Below are 15,626 nucleotides of genomic sequence, written 5' to 3' on the forward strand. Positions count from 1 at the left end.
ACCTAGAAAAGTGGTGGTTTATGAAAAGAGGCTCCTCACTGATGCCGGAAAAGAGAGAAGGAGGTCTCTGTGTGGGTGGGGGAAAGCTTAACATCCCTCCCAATTTAATTCCTTATTTTCCCATCATTAACACGAGGGGAGCAGTTCAGGACCCTTCCAGATCACACAGCTCAATTCAGTACCTCATATGACCCCATATGAAACCTGGGGTCCTAAGTTCCTGCTTCCCCCTGCATGCAACAGCACCCCAGCTAGATTGCTCCTGCCACCCCAAAGCCCCTTGGGGAGCTCTCACCACCTTGAGGGTGACAGAAGCAAAGCAGCTCCTGGTCACTGCGCCACTGCTGCTTTGGAGGAGGTGAGCAAAAAGCCTCAACTGCATAGAGCAACACTGACTCCACGTGGCTGCTGGCCCCGATGATGCAGCAGGCTGCTGGAAGTTGCCCCTGCACTCAGAAATTTGGTAGCATACATGCCATTTAGAAACTGGGTAAAGCCAGTAGCCTGGAGCATTCAATAATGTTATCATGGGGTTATCATTAGAGTAACTCCACAACCACATAGAGGCAATTTGAAAACTAGTGGAGGTGCTCTTCATGCAGAGCTGGGTACTGAAGCCCATGCAAAAAGAATTCTGTTTTCCAAATGAATTACCCTTCTTCACTCACAAAACACTTTGAAAATAAGCGTGAACCTCCAAAACACCCTCTCCCCCATTGGCTGTGATTTAAATCTCCCCATTTCAAGCTCAGCTCCTCTGCTCAACAGCCAAAGGTGATGTGCAATCCAGGAAGCCTCACTTCCTGCCCATATGACAGCACCACACTGCCTGCTTCTTCCTCTATGAGGATGCTGGGGCCCTCTGCCACGCTCCTTGGGGAAAGTTCATCTCTAACTGCAAAGGTGAGCCTGGAGAGAAAAGTCACTCCTCCCTGCTCTGCTCAGTCTTTGTCCTATCCCTTACTTCTTAGCCAAAGATCAGCAGACAAACCATATGGCAGTGAAAGGAGGTTGGACCAGGTCTGTGGTCCGAAGAACTGGTAGCTTACAGGAGACACCTCCACTGCTCTAAGGGACACAGGCAGCCAGCAGCATGTTAAAAGGCATTTAGAGACACAGCATTGGGTTCTTAATGGTTGGCACTTGAGCACATAGGAAAGCAATTAAAAAGAGCAAGCATTTGCATGATAAAAGCAAAGAGCTCATTAGTGCATAGAAAGGAAAAAGCTACAGTTCCCATTCAAAGCTGTGAGACAACTCCGATGCCACTGGGTGCTCCTCACTAGCAGCTTTGCATTCATCACCAGTAAATTTATTACAAGCACACAGCACACTGCTCTGCAAGGCTGGGCAGGACCAAGTGAGCCACACCTGGGCTAAGAAACAGCTCTGGATTTCCAGCAGGCCCCGAGCAGCCCTGACTCACACACACACCTGGCTTGCTGCAAGGTCTAATCAGAGGAGCCAGCTTCTCTGTGAAGCACAGCTCAAGTTTCCATGCTCACTGAACCCCAGCATAAGAGCAATTCAGTCACAGCAGAGAAGCATGTCACCACCTGGACTTGCCTGTGGGAAGCACAGCCTGGGAGCTCCAACATCTGCTTGTCAGAAGCTCACACTGAGCAGAGCATGAGTTAAATCAAATCCATGCACACTTGAGATTGCTCTCCCCTTTTGGAAGGGAAGCTCAGCTTCAAACCCAGCTGGAGACCTATGTTTTCTTCTGGTTTGCCCTAGGTTCCCTCCCCACACAGCAGTTAAGGGGGGCAGCAACTTTTGCAGTGACTCACCTTTGAAAACATCACATCCACATCCTAGTAAGTCAGGAGCAACAGCGCTTTGCATCATACCAGATGATGAGTGCCCCCCCTTCCCAAAAGGGCTCCCACATCACCTCTTTTCTGCAGTGGTCATATTCCATTGAGGACATAGCTGAGCTTCTCCAGCAAACAGCTTTTGGAAACACACGTGGATGACACTAAGCACCTCCCCTCATCATCCTCTGGCCTTTCCATTGAGTTGTATCAGGATATAATTACACCATTTTCAGAAGTTTGTGACTGACCATCCTTACAAAGCCGGCAAGTGTCAAATTCGAGACTACCTTCCTCAAGGAGATTGATGACAAAACTTAATTCAGCAGGAGGAAGAAACCTTTCAGCCACCCATGGCCTTGGAGAGGTGGAAGCAAAGGCCCCTGCTCAAAGAGGTCTCACTTAACAAGAGAAACAGATTTCAGCCTCTGCATTTAACTCACCAGTTTCACAAACTGGTGTTTTTACAGAGAAACTCCCATCATATAACACCTGCTGCTTAAGGTATCAGCAACCCTCCAGTCATTACACTGGAAGCCAGGGCACCAGCACTAACAAATGACCACTTGCACTGCACCCAGGGGTGTCTAGCACAAGCCAGGGCCCTTCCACCCACTGCAGCCTATGGGAAGGGTGTGAGGCAACAGCAGCCTCCCACTGAGCAGCCAGCCCTGCACCAAGAGCCGTCATCTCCCTGAGCCCTCAGTCCCAGGCTGTGACTTTCACAGAGCTGCTAAGCTCATGTGCAACAAGAGGCTCTGTAGACCTCTCAGTCTGTTTTACCACAACAGCCTGAATGAGGAAGCATGTTACAAACCCAAATTCCCTTGCAGTAAGGTAAGGAATAGACAGGCAGCCAGAAGCAGGCTCCAGGAAGTCAAGTACAGGAAGCAAGCATCTTAGGGTCACACAGATTTCACTTAGGTTTCACTGAAGAGAGCTGAGGACACTTAAAATTGAAGAGTGTATGAGTTCAACATAGTTTTGATAGATATCCAAATACATCATGCTGAAAAAAAATAAAGCAGTCTTTTTCAAAGCCTCTTATGAATGCTTAACTTACATGCTTTCCATACAAAAGTGGGTTTCAAACAACCAAGCACACACTAATTCTTTAAGACCTTTATTAACAGATGCTTGCAGTTTGACTTGAAAAAATCAGGTGTACATTTCATACAAATTAAAAATGAGGTTCTTAAAAATCTCAACTTGACCAGATATGAAACAATTTAAAAACCTTTAAAGGTGTATTGAGAAAAAACAGACTTTTAAAAAACGTGTTTATCGTTTCCAAAAGGAGACTTCTTTAGGTAAAAATAATAAAAACCCCATGCTGCATAGATAATGCAGATAGTTCTAGTAATCTGGTCAACAGCAAAAAGCAAGCACTTAAGGTCTTCAGTTCCAATTCTTTTGTTCATTTCTTATTGCTGGAATTTCATTTTCTTTTCTTCTTCATTTCTTAGGTCTTTTCTTTGATGACTAAACTGAAAGAAAAAAGGGACAGGTATAATCAGATATAAATGTTTTGTCTACCAAGACTCACCTGCAATTTAAATTCACACTGAGCTTTCATACACACAGAAGAATCTTATCAGCTACAGCTCTTAAATTAGTCCAGCACATCAGCCCACTTTCCAGTGATCAAAACTGCCAGCTGCTATGCAAAATAAGTGCAAAGAATTCCAGGAAAGAAAAAAAATTAACAGAACGTAACTCTATCTACACCTCTCCCTGCACTGGCCTCCTGCTTCAGACTCTTTCACGACAGCCTCTTGGAGAACGCTCCTCAAATCAGGCACTGCAGACACACAGAACTCTACCGTACACTCGTCTGGAAACAAAGCTGGTAAACTCTGAGGAAACTCCTGGGAAGTCAGGAGAACAACTTAAGATCCGCAAAAGATGGCTGAACGGCAAACCTCCACCTATGCCGAACAGAGGTAGAACAGCTTCACTATGCACCAGAAATCACGATTTATATTCCCCAATACTAGCAAATAGATAGAAAAAGCAAAATAAAGCGTTGTGTTTTTTCTTTCTTTGAAGCCTGCTAGTTAAGGAATTCATCCAGCTTGCCTCAATCATTAAGATTAACAGCAGGATAATACAAAGGCTCACGTCAGGCACACAGAAAATGCTGCAGCAAGACATAGAGGTATAAAATAAGTTATTTGTACAACAAATTCAGCAGCATCCGAGCCCTTGAAGTAGGAGTCCCTAAGACCTCATAGTTGGAGAGGTCTATAGCTACTAATGACACCAAACTACTGCTCCTGCATTCCCTATTCTTCCCAGTAATGTATCCATTCATTAACATTCTCACCAGGATCTAAATAAGTCTGAATGCTGGCCTTCGAAGGCAGAAGAGCAATGAGTGAAACAACAGGAATGGGATACGAACTCTGGTTAACAAAGGAAATACAGAAGAGGAAGAACAGACAAGGAAGGTGCCAGAAACAAAGCAGAAGATAGAACAAGTAAACTGTTCTGGCAATGAAAATCCCCAAATTAGCAAGCGAATCCATCAGAAGACAGCACCAAGCTAGCATCAAATCACAACTAGCTTACTTTGCAATGAAGGCAACGTTTTTAATATCGACCTTAACACCAAGCCACACCAGTACTTCAGTCTAGGAAAGTGAAGCCTCCAGCTGAATGCAACATCAACCACAGATACAACTGCTGCCAGCATTTTTGTTCAGATAAAAAGCCACTACCAAGTTATTCCTGCACATTCTACATTAACTTACTAGAAATGAATCCCTAGATGTCTTAATGCCATCCAAATGCCCTTTGGGACATAGCAGTAAAAGCCAACATGCTTACAGTCTCAAGCAAATCCTAGTACCTCTGCATACCTGTTTCTCCTAGCAGGATACTTACAGCTCACTATACCAGCATCACTTGAACTACTATTTCTGGGTGAATGAAAACTGTCATAAGCCTGGGTTACTGACTGTAGCCAAGATTTTAAGATTAGCAATACTCTAGGCAATGATTCCACCAGTGAAAATCAGAGCTTTGTAACTGAGTCCTCCCAATTAACCAGCATTTAGACAGCAAAATCTCACAGCTCAGTTCTGCAGAACTTGGTAAGTGCACTAAGTGTGACCAGCTCAGTTACAATACACATTAGCAAAAATAGTTCAAATCTCTCAAGGCAAAAATTAAGAGGAAAGCGTCCAAAGAAAAAGGTCAACCATCAGATCGTATCCTCAAAAACATCCCGGCACGCACCCGGATGATGGTAGAGATGGTAAGCCGGTATTTACTCAGCCCCGCCCTGCTCGGCCTCGGGAGCGGACGTGTTCTCAGCTGGTGGTTCGGCTGTCTTCGTCTCTTTGCCATCTTGTGGTTTAGGGTTCTCTGGGCGTCTGCGTCTGTAGTTGAAGTTACGACGGTACCGACGTTGAGGTGGCTGCTGACTTTGGGTCTCATCCCCTTGGTTCTCTTTATCTTCCTCATTTCCATCCTCTCTGGGCTGTCTTTGACGAGGAGGACCCCTGAAAGTCAAGCTAGGCTTTAACAATGCAGCATCTGACCATCGCGATGTTCTGTCTGTGTTGCTAAAGCTCAAGGTAAAAGAAAAAGAGTTGATCTGCAGCATACCTGCGAAATCGTGGTCTATAACCTCGATACATGTTCTGCCTGACTGGTCTGCCTTGTTCTCCTGCACCCTGGTTGTCAGCACCCTGGAAGACATTAGGCAACAAACCATCTTAGCCACATGCAAAATCATTACCACCACAACTAGCCAAACCATGGAGAGCCTGCTGTAAGCCAGGAGGGCTGACCGCTGAAGTCTGAAGCATACAATAAGGTGGATAGTGGTCCCAGTGCATACAAGTATGCACTACGCAGAATCTATTGTTTTTCCAGTTAATTATACAGAAAGTTAACACTAATTTGATCACACTGCTTTTCAAGAGTAGTGACTAAGACCTCCAGCATATTACTATCTGCTCAAGCATTTCATCTTACTGCTAAGCCTTATGGAACAGATCTTGAGCATCCACAAAGAATGGCAAAGAGCTGCACCCCATCACCATGCTCCAAAGAAATCAAGTCAGCACAGCACCACGCAAACATTACCTCCACTATCTCTCCCTGCACGGGAGGGTTGGAATATTGTGGTCGACGCCCGTAGGGCCTACGCATGTAGTAAGGTGGGTACCGCCGCCTGCGGTAGGGGCGACGTTGTTGGGCTTGGCCTTCCGGGATGTTCTCTGCTCCTTCATTCTTTTCCCCACTCTCACTGTTCTGGTAGTTTTGCTGGTAGTTGCGTGGAGGACCCCTGCGACGTGGATATCGTCTGTAATGGTTACGGTCTGCTGCGTATTTACTGCCTTGCACTGGAACTCCACCAGGGCCTGTAACATTAGCTGCCTCCGCACCCTACAGAGCAGGAAGAGTGTTAGGTAAGCAGTGAGCACCAAATCAGTTACAGCATAATATAATATAGTACTGAGCAACAATTTACATCCACATTTGTAAAGCAATGAAAACCCATTAATCTCCCTGGATGTCATCAGGCATCGACTCAAACCACAGGCACCACAACAAAGCCTGCAGACCAAGTTTTCTGTGCATACTCTAACACCTGAGATGTGTTTACCTTTTCTCCTTCAACCACATCAAACTCCACGGTCTCTCCATCTCCTACGCTGCGGAGGTACTTCCTGGGGTTATTCTTCTTTATGGCAGTCTAACAACATAATATTGCAGAATTACATTTACAGGCACAGCATTAAAATACTACTTAGCATGTCTGAAGACCTTTTTTTAAAGGAATTTAAGTATTTATTCCTTAAGATGTCATCCTCCTGAACAAGTAATTAAACCACAGTGAAAACTCAAAGTCAAATTCATGTTTTACTACAATTTTGGCCTATCTGAAGCTCTTCCACTGCCTAAAAATATCTGACAATATGCTTTCTGCTAGTTGAGAAGTTGAAAAAGCAGTTTGAAGAGATATAAAGAAACCACAAAACCAATGCAAACTGAACAAGAACTTGATCACTAAGCAACCCATAGTATCTGTACGTTCCCATGAAGTATGCACACCAATACAAAAAGCTTGCTTTGGGTTTTCCCATCATGTAATCAGGTTTCTATCCCTCTACTTCCCACAAGAATATGCAGTAGCCTACACTCAACTGAGGCTGTCCCAGACTACATGAACACATCAATAACCAGAAATCAAGAGACTTCCTTCTCTGAGGCTTCCGATACTCTTGCTTCAGCCACAGTATTTTATTTACCAACTAACTGCAAATCTACTCTAGCTGAATGTTATACACCAATCATTACACTTTCCACAGTGTCAATACTAGAAAACTCTTTGTCTAAGTGTCTGCGTGTTAAATGACACTACTGGAAAATGCTGAATTTTCTATGCTGTTGAGCAGTGTTTTTTTTGACAGGTGAGAGTGCCCTATGTGCACTATTCTCAGCCATATGCTATTTGCCAAATACTTTAACTGAACAGTAAGACAAGTGAAACAACTTTACAAATAAATGCCAGCAATAGCGTTCAGCTAGATTTCTTCCCTAAATCAAACAAAATCTACAGAAAAATGTGTCCAAAATTTTCAGCATATAATGATTTTAGGGAGAGATGAGAAACCTTACTACAACAGCAGCAGAGTGTAATACATCTTCATGAGAAACCAGCTTAGTAATGACGATGAGAAGGAGCATACACAGCCTAGAACATGATCATTTATTTCAAATTAAACCCCAAAACTGTTTTATCATGAAAATTGCTACATTAAAACAAGCCACTGCCAAACTGTGCTGTTAGAAACTGACAGTAGTTATACGACAAGTCTAGAAATCTGACAATAAGTCAAGGTCCCTTACGGGTTACCCTACTTGCAAATCAAGTAATGAAGTCCAACCGCTTTGCTTTCCTTCAGGGTATATATTCCTGCCTCCGTCCACAGAAAACCAGTTGAGTCTCTTGGACTTTCTCCACTGCCCATTACAGAATAATGTTTTATTAATAAATGCCTCCACAGTTTTATTATGTTTAAAAACACTGAGCTGGTCACACTGATTTACAAGTCAGACACAACAGACTCAATGAAGGCCTATCTGCTCTATGAAATAAACCACAGATGCATCACAGTCTCACTTTGTGCTACCCACAGGTTATATTTAAATGATTATGTCTGATTGAAAATACATCTACTAAAATGTTTATAAACTTTCATTGAAAGCTTGGAGTAAAAAAAAAATCCATAGAAGTTCTGCCAAAAAAAAAAAAAAAAGAAAAAAAAACACACCTTCACTGGTTCATTCCTATTACAACCCAATTCATTTTTCCCTCTCTGCTGCACGTTTTTCTTTTAGCTGTATTTCTATAGTCTGTAAACCCACAAGACAACTTAAATGGACTTTAGATAGCTATTCCCAAGTTGGGGTACTATAATTTCCATCACTATATAGCATCAGCCTACTCCACCCTAAAGTCCTGATGATGGATGCATGTGGATATGCAAGACCTCCAACCACGAGCAAGCTCTACGTGCATCCTATCAATGAGAAACAGTCACTTGTGTTAAAGTAACAGTTCTTGGAAACTTGAGGTACTTTCACCCCCTCAGATCCACTTAGGTAAGGTTGTGCAGAGCACGTCTCAGATAGGTAACATGTTTTTCAGTTTCCAGAGGATCTTACCTGATGGACAAACACATCTTCCTTGGTGTCATTCCTGTAAGACAACACAAAATTGAAATTCAGATGTCAAGTACACAGTAAGCCCAGTTTTAAAATGCAGCTGTTTAGCGGTGGGATCAAAACAGCAAACTGTCAAGACAAGTAGCTTCCAGCATCAGCACTACTCTTCAACCTGCTCTTAACTGTTCTCTTATTAGCTTACTGCTTAAAGGAAAGATTTTATCAGGTAGCCTATGCAAGGTTTAGAGTACACACTGAAGTCCTGTAAGACTCTCATGAAAGCATTTCTCCTCTCTCCATCCTTGCAATCCCACCAGTAGAGAGGCTTGAAGAAGAAAAACACCTGACAGTCCACAGTGACCAGTCCATCATTTCTGGTAACACCGTGGGGGAGATGTGCCATTGCAGGCTATGAAAACCATTTGAGTCTTGCTTCACTGGTCACATTTCCTACAGCCTGCAACAGTGAGCTGCAGCGACCTTGTGAGGACAGCTCCATGGACAGCTGCTGACCAGAGCACAAGACACATTCCTGCTGCGAAGCAAGGCAAGCACCCTGTGCGCATACATCACACTGGCTTCCTGCTGACAACCACCTGCGACCACTTCAGTTACCTCCTCTCAGCCATGCTGCTTCCTTCACCTACGGAGCAACACCATTAACTGATCAGCACTCCACTGAAGAAAGGCAGTGGGGTTATTCAAGTCTCACTTGCGAACACAGAGAAAGACAACCTTGGGCTTCTCTACTCACAAGAAACAGAAAACATCACGAATCTGTACCTCTAACCTAAACAAGAATCCAAAAGCATCTTTCAGGGCGATCACGCCATAGCTTCCACAACTGCCATGCTGAGCAAGGCCAGGCAACCACAATCAGTACCAAATGAAGTCAGGAAAGTTTCTGTTCTGCAATTAAGCAGCACAGTTGAAACGGCCTCCACAATGATTTGAGAGCTGTACTCACCATTTCCACCACTCATAACAAGCTCAGAGCCCCACATTCAAGGTCACATCACACCAACCAAACCTCGCTGTGGTGTTAGTTTCAAGTCATTCCACAGACTCATGAATCAACAGCAAAGTGCCTTTTATTTCCCAGAATGACTGGTTAAAGGCACAGCAAAGCAAGCTTGTGTCAAAGTATGCTCATAACTGATTTTTTTATGTTTATTTTTTTAATAAAATAAAGCCTCACCATTGGCTTTAAAATGCGAGAATGACAACTGTGACTTTTCCAAAACTCAATCCAAGCTATGGCTATTCTGGCAGACAGCACCACTAAAAGGCACCTTGTTTCCTTACAGAGCTGATGCCTGAAAATACTACAGGCCTCCAAGTTTACTGTAGTAAAGACAACAGAAAGGACTAGAGAAGAGCAAGTGTGATCATCAGGAGGCATCTTATCTCCAGCCGCCGGTGATGCAGCATTGAGAAGCCCTTGAAAGCCAGAGCCTAAATACTTGCTTGTTCACCATACAAGATCTCTAAAGAGATGCACCAATAGCTGATAACCTTCAGGAAAGTAACAGCTTTCAGTAAAGATGCTTGCTATCCTTCTGCACTCTCAGCTGAACAGCAGCATCAAGAAGCACTCACCACCTATGCTCTTCAAGTGTGGATGCTCTATACTCTTGCCCAACTTAGATTTTTGGCAACAATACCAGATGTTTGTCACTAGGGTCCTTTTTCAACGGCTGTTCCATTTGAGAGTATATTGAAGTTTTAGATAAATGAATGACTCAGGTACACACAAGTAATTCAAGGTGTATACGTGATTAGTTAGAAAGTTTACTGGTTAATTTCAAAGCCCGGTGCATGATTCCTGTACTAAGATGGCATTTTCCAGCAACCACATCTAGAAGCAGTAAGTGTACTGCCACTCAGATGGCGCAGGAATAACAGCAGCTATCACATTCTCAACCAAAATATGAAACAGCACAGAAGACCCCCATTCTGACGCCCTAACAACCTGGTTAGTTCATCTCAGTACTAACTAGATGATATTTCCATCAATACCTTTAACTGCGTTAAAAGAACATTTAGACAAGCAGACCAACTGTGCATGAAAATGTAGCAATGCTGCAAATACAAAGCCAGCCATCAATGTGCAGTTCCAATTTGTTAGCAGGACAGTTAACAGTGTCCTGCATATCCATTTATTACTTTGACAACTGGAAGAAACCACTGACAGAATTTAAACTAATATTTCAGAAAAAAAAATGCACTTCAACATTAAAATAACACAGTAAATACTTGAAGCTCACATGCACCTAGAAAGCTGAATTTTAGTTGCAAAGCTTGTTTTAGCTGCAAGCGTACCCGACTGAAGCAAAGACAAGCAAGAGCAGAAGCTCTCGCAATTTCCCTTGTATCAAGTGAGAGAGATTCCAGAGCTGTGGAAATGTCCTCCAGTTCAGTTCTCAGGCTGCAGCTCTAATCTCCTGATAACATGAGATCATGCTGTGTTTCTCATTAAAAATGGCAACCTCAGGGATTAAACAGCTGCCAAAACAATATGAGTGGGGAAGCCATTCAGATGTTTTAACTAGCTGCTGTTGCTTCCGTGCCTGACTCACATAACTGAGCACTTCCACTACTGAGTGGAGCCGAGAAAAGGCTTCCCTAGAGGTAGAGTTTGTGGCCTGTAACTTTATAGGCACTTACAAGAAGAGCAAGAGACGCTAAAGCTAACAACAGACAGCTATTCAGCACCCAACGTTCAAACGCTATACGGGGAACTGGACAGGTTCAGCAAGTCACACACAAAACCAGCTAAGGAGCTCAGACGATACTTAAGACAAGGCCAAAAGGTACCACGTAGATAAAAAGACAATCTTTAGAACAAAGCTAAATAAGAAGACCAGTAGCTACACTTGCTTCCCCAGAAAAGGATTCCCAAGCCTTCTGTCAAATACTGTTAGAGAGGGTTTGAAGCCACCCAGCTGCAATACGTCTTTCTTCAGCTTGTTTCAGACTTTAACCCACTTGTTCAACTTACACTCAACACCTTCCTGATCCAAAAAGCCTTATACTGCCATAGAAGAAGAAAGAAGACCCTCCAGTAGCAAATACATTATCCTATGTCTTTCCCCATTTCTGGTAGATGCATTCCTGCGGAGGTGCTTAAGGGGAAAACAGCTCCTACAAATACAGCCTCTGCAAATAACCCACACACCGGCTGATAGGATTTCCGTTTCTTTCCAGAAGGGCCTAGCAGAGCAATTCCAGAACTCCTGCGCTACTCAGCAGCTTCACTGCTACGCTAACCTGAAGTCTATGTACACACCCTTAAGCGTCCAGATTTGCTCTTTAAATCACCTACTGTCAGAAAGAGAACCTCCCAGGCGTTTGTTTCTCGAGGCCCATCCACGCACTCCAGCCTTATGACAGAAAAGCAGCCCGAACTTTGCACATTTCCCTGTACGGTCGCAGCTTCCCGAGGGCAGCACGCTTCTAGGCGCCTCCAGCTATTCCCAGCCCAGCTCTTGCCGGCAGCCGGCCTTCCCCAACCCCGAGGAGCCCGGGGAAGGCCCCGCCGGGCCCCGGGGCCGCGCTCACCTGTTGATGAAGCCGTAACCGTTCCGTACGTTGAACCATTTCACTGTTCCCAAAACCTTCGTTGCTGGGAAGGGAGCGACAAAAGAGAAGAGGGGAGAGAAGGGGGGGGTTGCGGGGCGTCAGGCGCGGCACGTGGCGGGGCGGCGCACACAAAGGCCCCGCGTGGCGGACATTTTGCGCCGCGCCGCCCCGCCCCCACCCGCCGACACGCGGGGCCCGGCGGCGCGCGCGCGGCGGGGCGCGCGCCCAACGGCCGCGAGGGGAGGGGGGCGGGGGGAAGGGGGCGCGCGGCGCTCTGAGGAGGCGCGCGCGGCCCCGCGGGGGGGGGGGGGGAAAGGGACGCGCGCACCGCCGAGGCCCTCTCCTCCCGTCCCCTCCCCGCCGCCGCCGCGGCCCCCTCCGTGCCTCACCGATGACCTTCTTGTCCCCGCCGGCGGGAGGCGCCGCCGAGGCCAGGCCGCTGCCCCCGTTCCCGGTGCCGCCGTTGGGCTTGGAGTCGGCGGGGGCGGCGGCGGGGGCCGCCGCGGGGACGGGGGCGGCGGGCGGCTGGGTCTCGGCCTCGCTGCTCATGGCGGCGGCTGTTCGGTGCGGGCGGTGGTGGTGACTGGCTGTTTGCGCCGCCTCCCGCGGTGTGATGGTGACTGAGGCCGGCCGTGGGGGGGCTGCTCCCTGCTCCGGGCTCGCTGAGCTCCGCTCTCCGCTCCCGATACCGATCGAACTGGCCACAATGGCGGCCCGCACCGGCTAGCCACCCCGCGCGCCCCGCCCGCGCGCCCCGCCATTGGCCGGCCGCGCTGCCCGTCAGGCGGCGCGCCGCTCCCATTGGCCCTTCTCGTCCCGGCGGCAGCCCCCTCGCCGCGCGCCCGTTGGCGGCGGCACCTGCCTTTCCTCAGCAGCGCGCGCGCCCATTGGCCGCTCGGGCGGCGGCGGCCGGGCTCCTCTTCCTTCCCCGCCCACCCCCAGGCTCCGCCCCCGCCCCCTGATTGGCCGCCGCTGCCGCCGTTCGCCCCGCGGCTCCCGCCCCTGCGGGCCTGGCGGGGACCGGGCGCGCGGCCACGCGGCCGGGAGCGCCCCGAGCACGCGCCCGCGGCCGGGGCCCGGCGGGGAACCGGGAACGGCCCCGAGGGGGCGGGGGGGGATCCCTCCGCGCTGCAGGCGGGCAGGGCGATGCCATCACGCCGGACTCCATCTGCTTGTGTTAACGTGGCTCCCCGAGGAGCTCCTCTGGTCACTCCTCGCAGGGCAGTTTCCCCAGATAACCGCCTCCTCATGGAGCTATTTCAGAGCCAGGCCGCAGCCCCGGGTCAGAGGTCTCTTCAGAGCCTTGCCTTTAATCAGCCTTTTCCTGTGCCTCCGGCCCTTCCCTGCAGTGACACCTCTCTGCAGTGCCGGGGTGTGGAGGCATGGGGCTGCCCCAGGAACGCCTTCCCCTGAACCCTTCCTCCCCCTGGGGCAGCGGGGAAAGCACCAGTGCCAGGTTCCTTCTGATGGAGCCCTTTCTCCACTGACCACCTTTCCTCCCCTCTTTGCCTTCATCTCCTGTGGCTTCGCTTTACAGCGACGCAGAGAAACCTCTGCTGGATTCTCTACAAGGTCCAAGGGAAACAGAGTGTTCTTGTGCACCAAGTTATTCTCCTTATGCACGTGAACTGTGGTTGTTGGCTGCAGACTGACAGCCCTGCCCTTGGCGACGTGATTCCTTCCATGTTAGAGGAGGGAAAGGTCAACAGCAACCACCAAGAACAGAGCCAAGGTCTCCGCAGGACCCATCACTGCACCATCTTTGCTGAACCATCTTTGCCACCAGTGCGCTAAGCGTCCCCTTGGGGTCAGCCCTTCAGCACTCTTACAATGACCACTGAGTCCCGGCCGGATAAGGGCTTGGATGGGGCCCTGCCAAGGCAGCACTTAGTCACAGGGTGCAAAGAGATGGTGCCTCGCTGCTCATCCTGGATGGAGAAGCTTCCAGGTGAGCTGTGTTGCCAAGCAGCAGGTACTTCCCAGCTCAGCCCCATGCCCCTCACCTCCCCAGGCTCTAGCAAAGAGCCTACACAGTCCAAAACACATCTGCTTAGGGTATGACAGACTGCTAGCCTCTCTTGGAAGCTGACTGCTTCTGCTGATTCAGGCTGTCTAATGGGCTTCCCAGCCCTGCAAGGCAGGCAATCTATGGACAAAGAAGGAGAGAGAGCATGTGATGCCGTGACCAAAATAATTAGAGACCTGATGGAAATCCCTGACAAAACGCAGGGCTTGATTAATGGACAACCCAAAACAAGTCATGTAACTGTTTCAAACCAACAACAGTTGCTGTGGGTTTACAGACACAGGTCTTGTCAAGCTAACTTGGTATCTTCTTCCATAAGATCTCCAACTCAGCCATTGAAGGAAAGATCTTAATCCAGCGACACAGTCCTGTAGGGGGTCTGCATCCATATCACAACCTTTATCAAGAAACTAGAGTGGCATCAAACCTGGATGGCATTCAATAAATTGAGAAAATTGACAAAATATAATGGCATATAGAGTCAGATAAAATAGAGGGTCAAAACAATTTATCAGTTTTATCAATAACTGGCAAGAAATCTTCAGATCTGCAGTAAGATGCCAGTAAGGATTTATGGGTCACACACCTACAGAATGCGTGGGCCACAGATTGCTAGCGAGCAGGGCATGAGAGTCTTTTGAGGAGAGGCACCTGCAGGGTCTAAAGGCTAACCTGGTACTCAGGTGTACAGAGACAGACAGAAATACATGTACCACCTCCAGTAGGAACGTCCATACTTGGAGGAAGATACTGGAGCTCAGAGAGAATAACGATCATCTGCTCTACAGCAGATTCCAGGATTTGCTTCACATATGACTGAAGGATGACTTCATCCCAGGGAATTAAACCCAAAAATGTGGTAGTTGAGAGAACTTTCAGCCAGCAAGTAAGGAACAGCAACGGTTGGAAAGCTGAAACTCAGCATGTTCAGTGTCCGAGGGGGACAAACATAACCAGGAATCTAATTCACCATTCAACTTTCAAGAGGTTACAATGGATTTACCACTGTTAGAAATTACTTTTGGGAAGCTGTGTGGCTCCTGCTATGCAGGAAGAAAGACTGGCTGATCACAGTGATACAAATACATCAGGTTGAGAAAGTGCTCCTCTGCCTGGACCTAGAAATAGGTTCCCTGGTGAAAAAGCACGGTGAATTTGGGTACCCACAGCCAGACCATGAACCTCAGCACTGCAGCGGGCAGGCAGCACGTCTATGAGCCACCTGTAGCTAAGCTCATGCCTAACCCCATAGGGAAAGGACATCTGGACACATTTCCTGAGCAGGAACACCTGAATTTTGTCTTATTTTTTCGGTCACCTCTACCTCACAGCTGTTATTTGGGTCCAGTTTTCTCCTCCATAGGAGGAATTTTCAACCCTCATCTCCTATGAGATAGCCCCATGCAGTTTCTTGGCCCGGAGAGGAAAGGTACGCTCTGTTTCTTCATCACCTGACATACTGCAGCTACAAAAAATGCTTTGGGCTGCGGAGAAGCGAGTGCGACTGTCCTCAGCAGCTG

The 15,626-nt window shown here is 47.6% G+C and overlaps 1 protein-coding gene across 3 annotated transcripts; it reads right to left on the reverse strand.

The window, feature by feature from the left end:
• Positions 1 to 2,921: 2,921 nt before the first annotated feature.
• Positions 2,922 to 12,796, reverse strand: YBX1 (Y-box binding protein 1). Of its 3 annotated transcripts, none has more exons than XM_084300351.1 (8): positions 12,470 to 12,796; positions 12,060 to 12,123; positions 8,499 to 8,532; positions 6,433 to 6,522; positions 5,910 to 6,212; positions 5,427 to 5,509; positions 5,055 to 5,332; positions 2,922 to 3,296 (listed from the first exon to the last, which is right to left on the reverse strand). In XM_084300351.1, exons 1-7 carry the CDS (start codon positions 12,627 to 12,629, stop codon positions 5,086 to 5,088), a joined length of 981 nt encoding a protein of 326 aa, XP_084156477.1. In that variant the 5' UTR covers positions 12,630 to 12,796; the 3' UTR covers positions 2,922 to 3,296; positions 5,055 to 5,085. The 3 variants fall into 3 exon arrangements, with proteins under 3 accessions (XP_084156477.1, XP_084156476.1, XP_084156478.1); XM_084300350.1 differs by having other exon boundaries at positions 2,922 to 3,301; positions 12,470 to 12,794; XM_084300352.1 differs by having other exon boundaries at positions 2,922 to 3,301; positions 5,055 to 5,320; positions 12,470 to 12,678.
• Positions 12,797 to 15,626: the final 2,830 nt, after the last annotated feature.

Source organism: Netta rufina, assembly GCF_964035555.1.
Source record: "Netta rufina genome assembly, chromosome: 22".
Taxonomy (NCBI): Eukaryota; Metazoa; Chordata; class Aves; order Anseriformes; family Anatidae; genus Netta; species Netta rufina.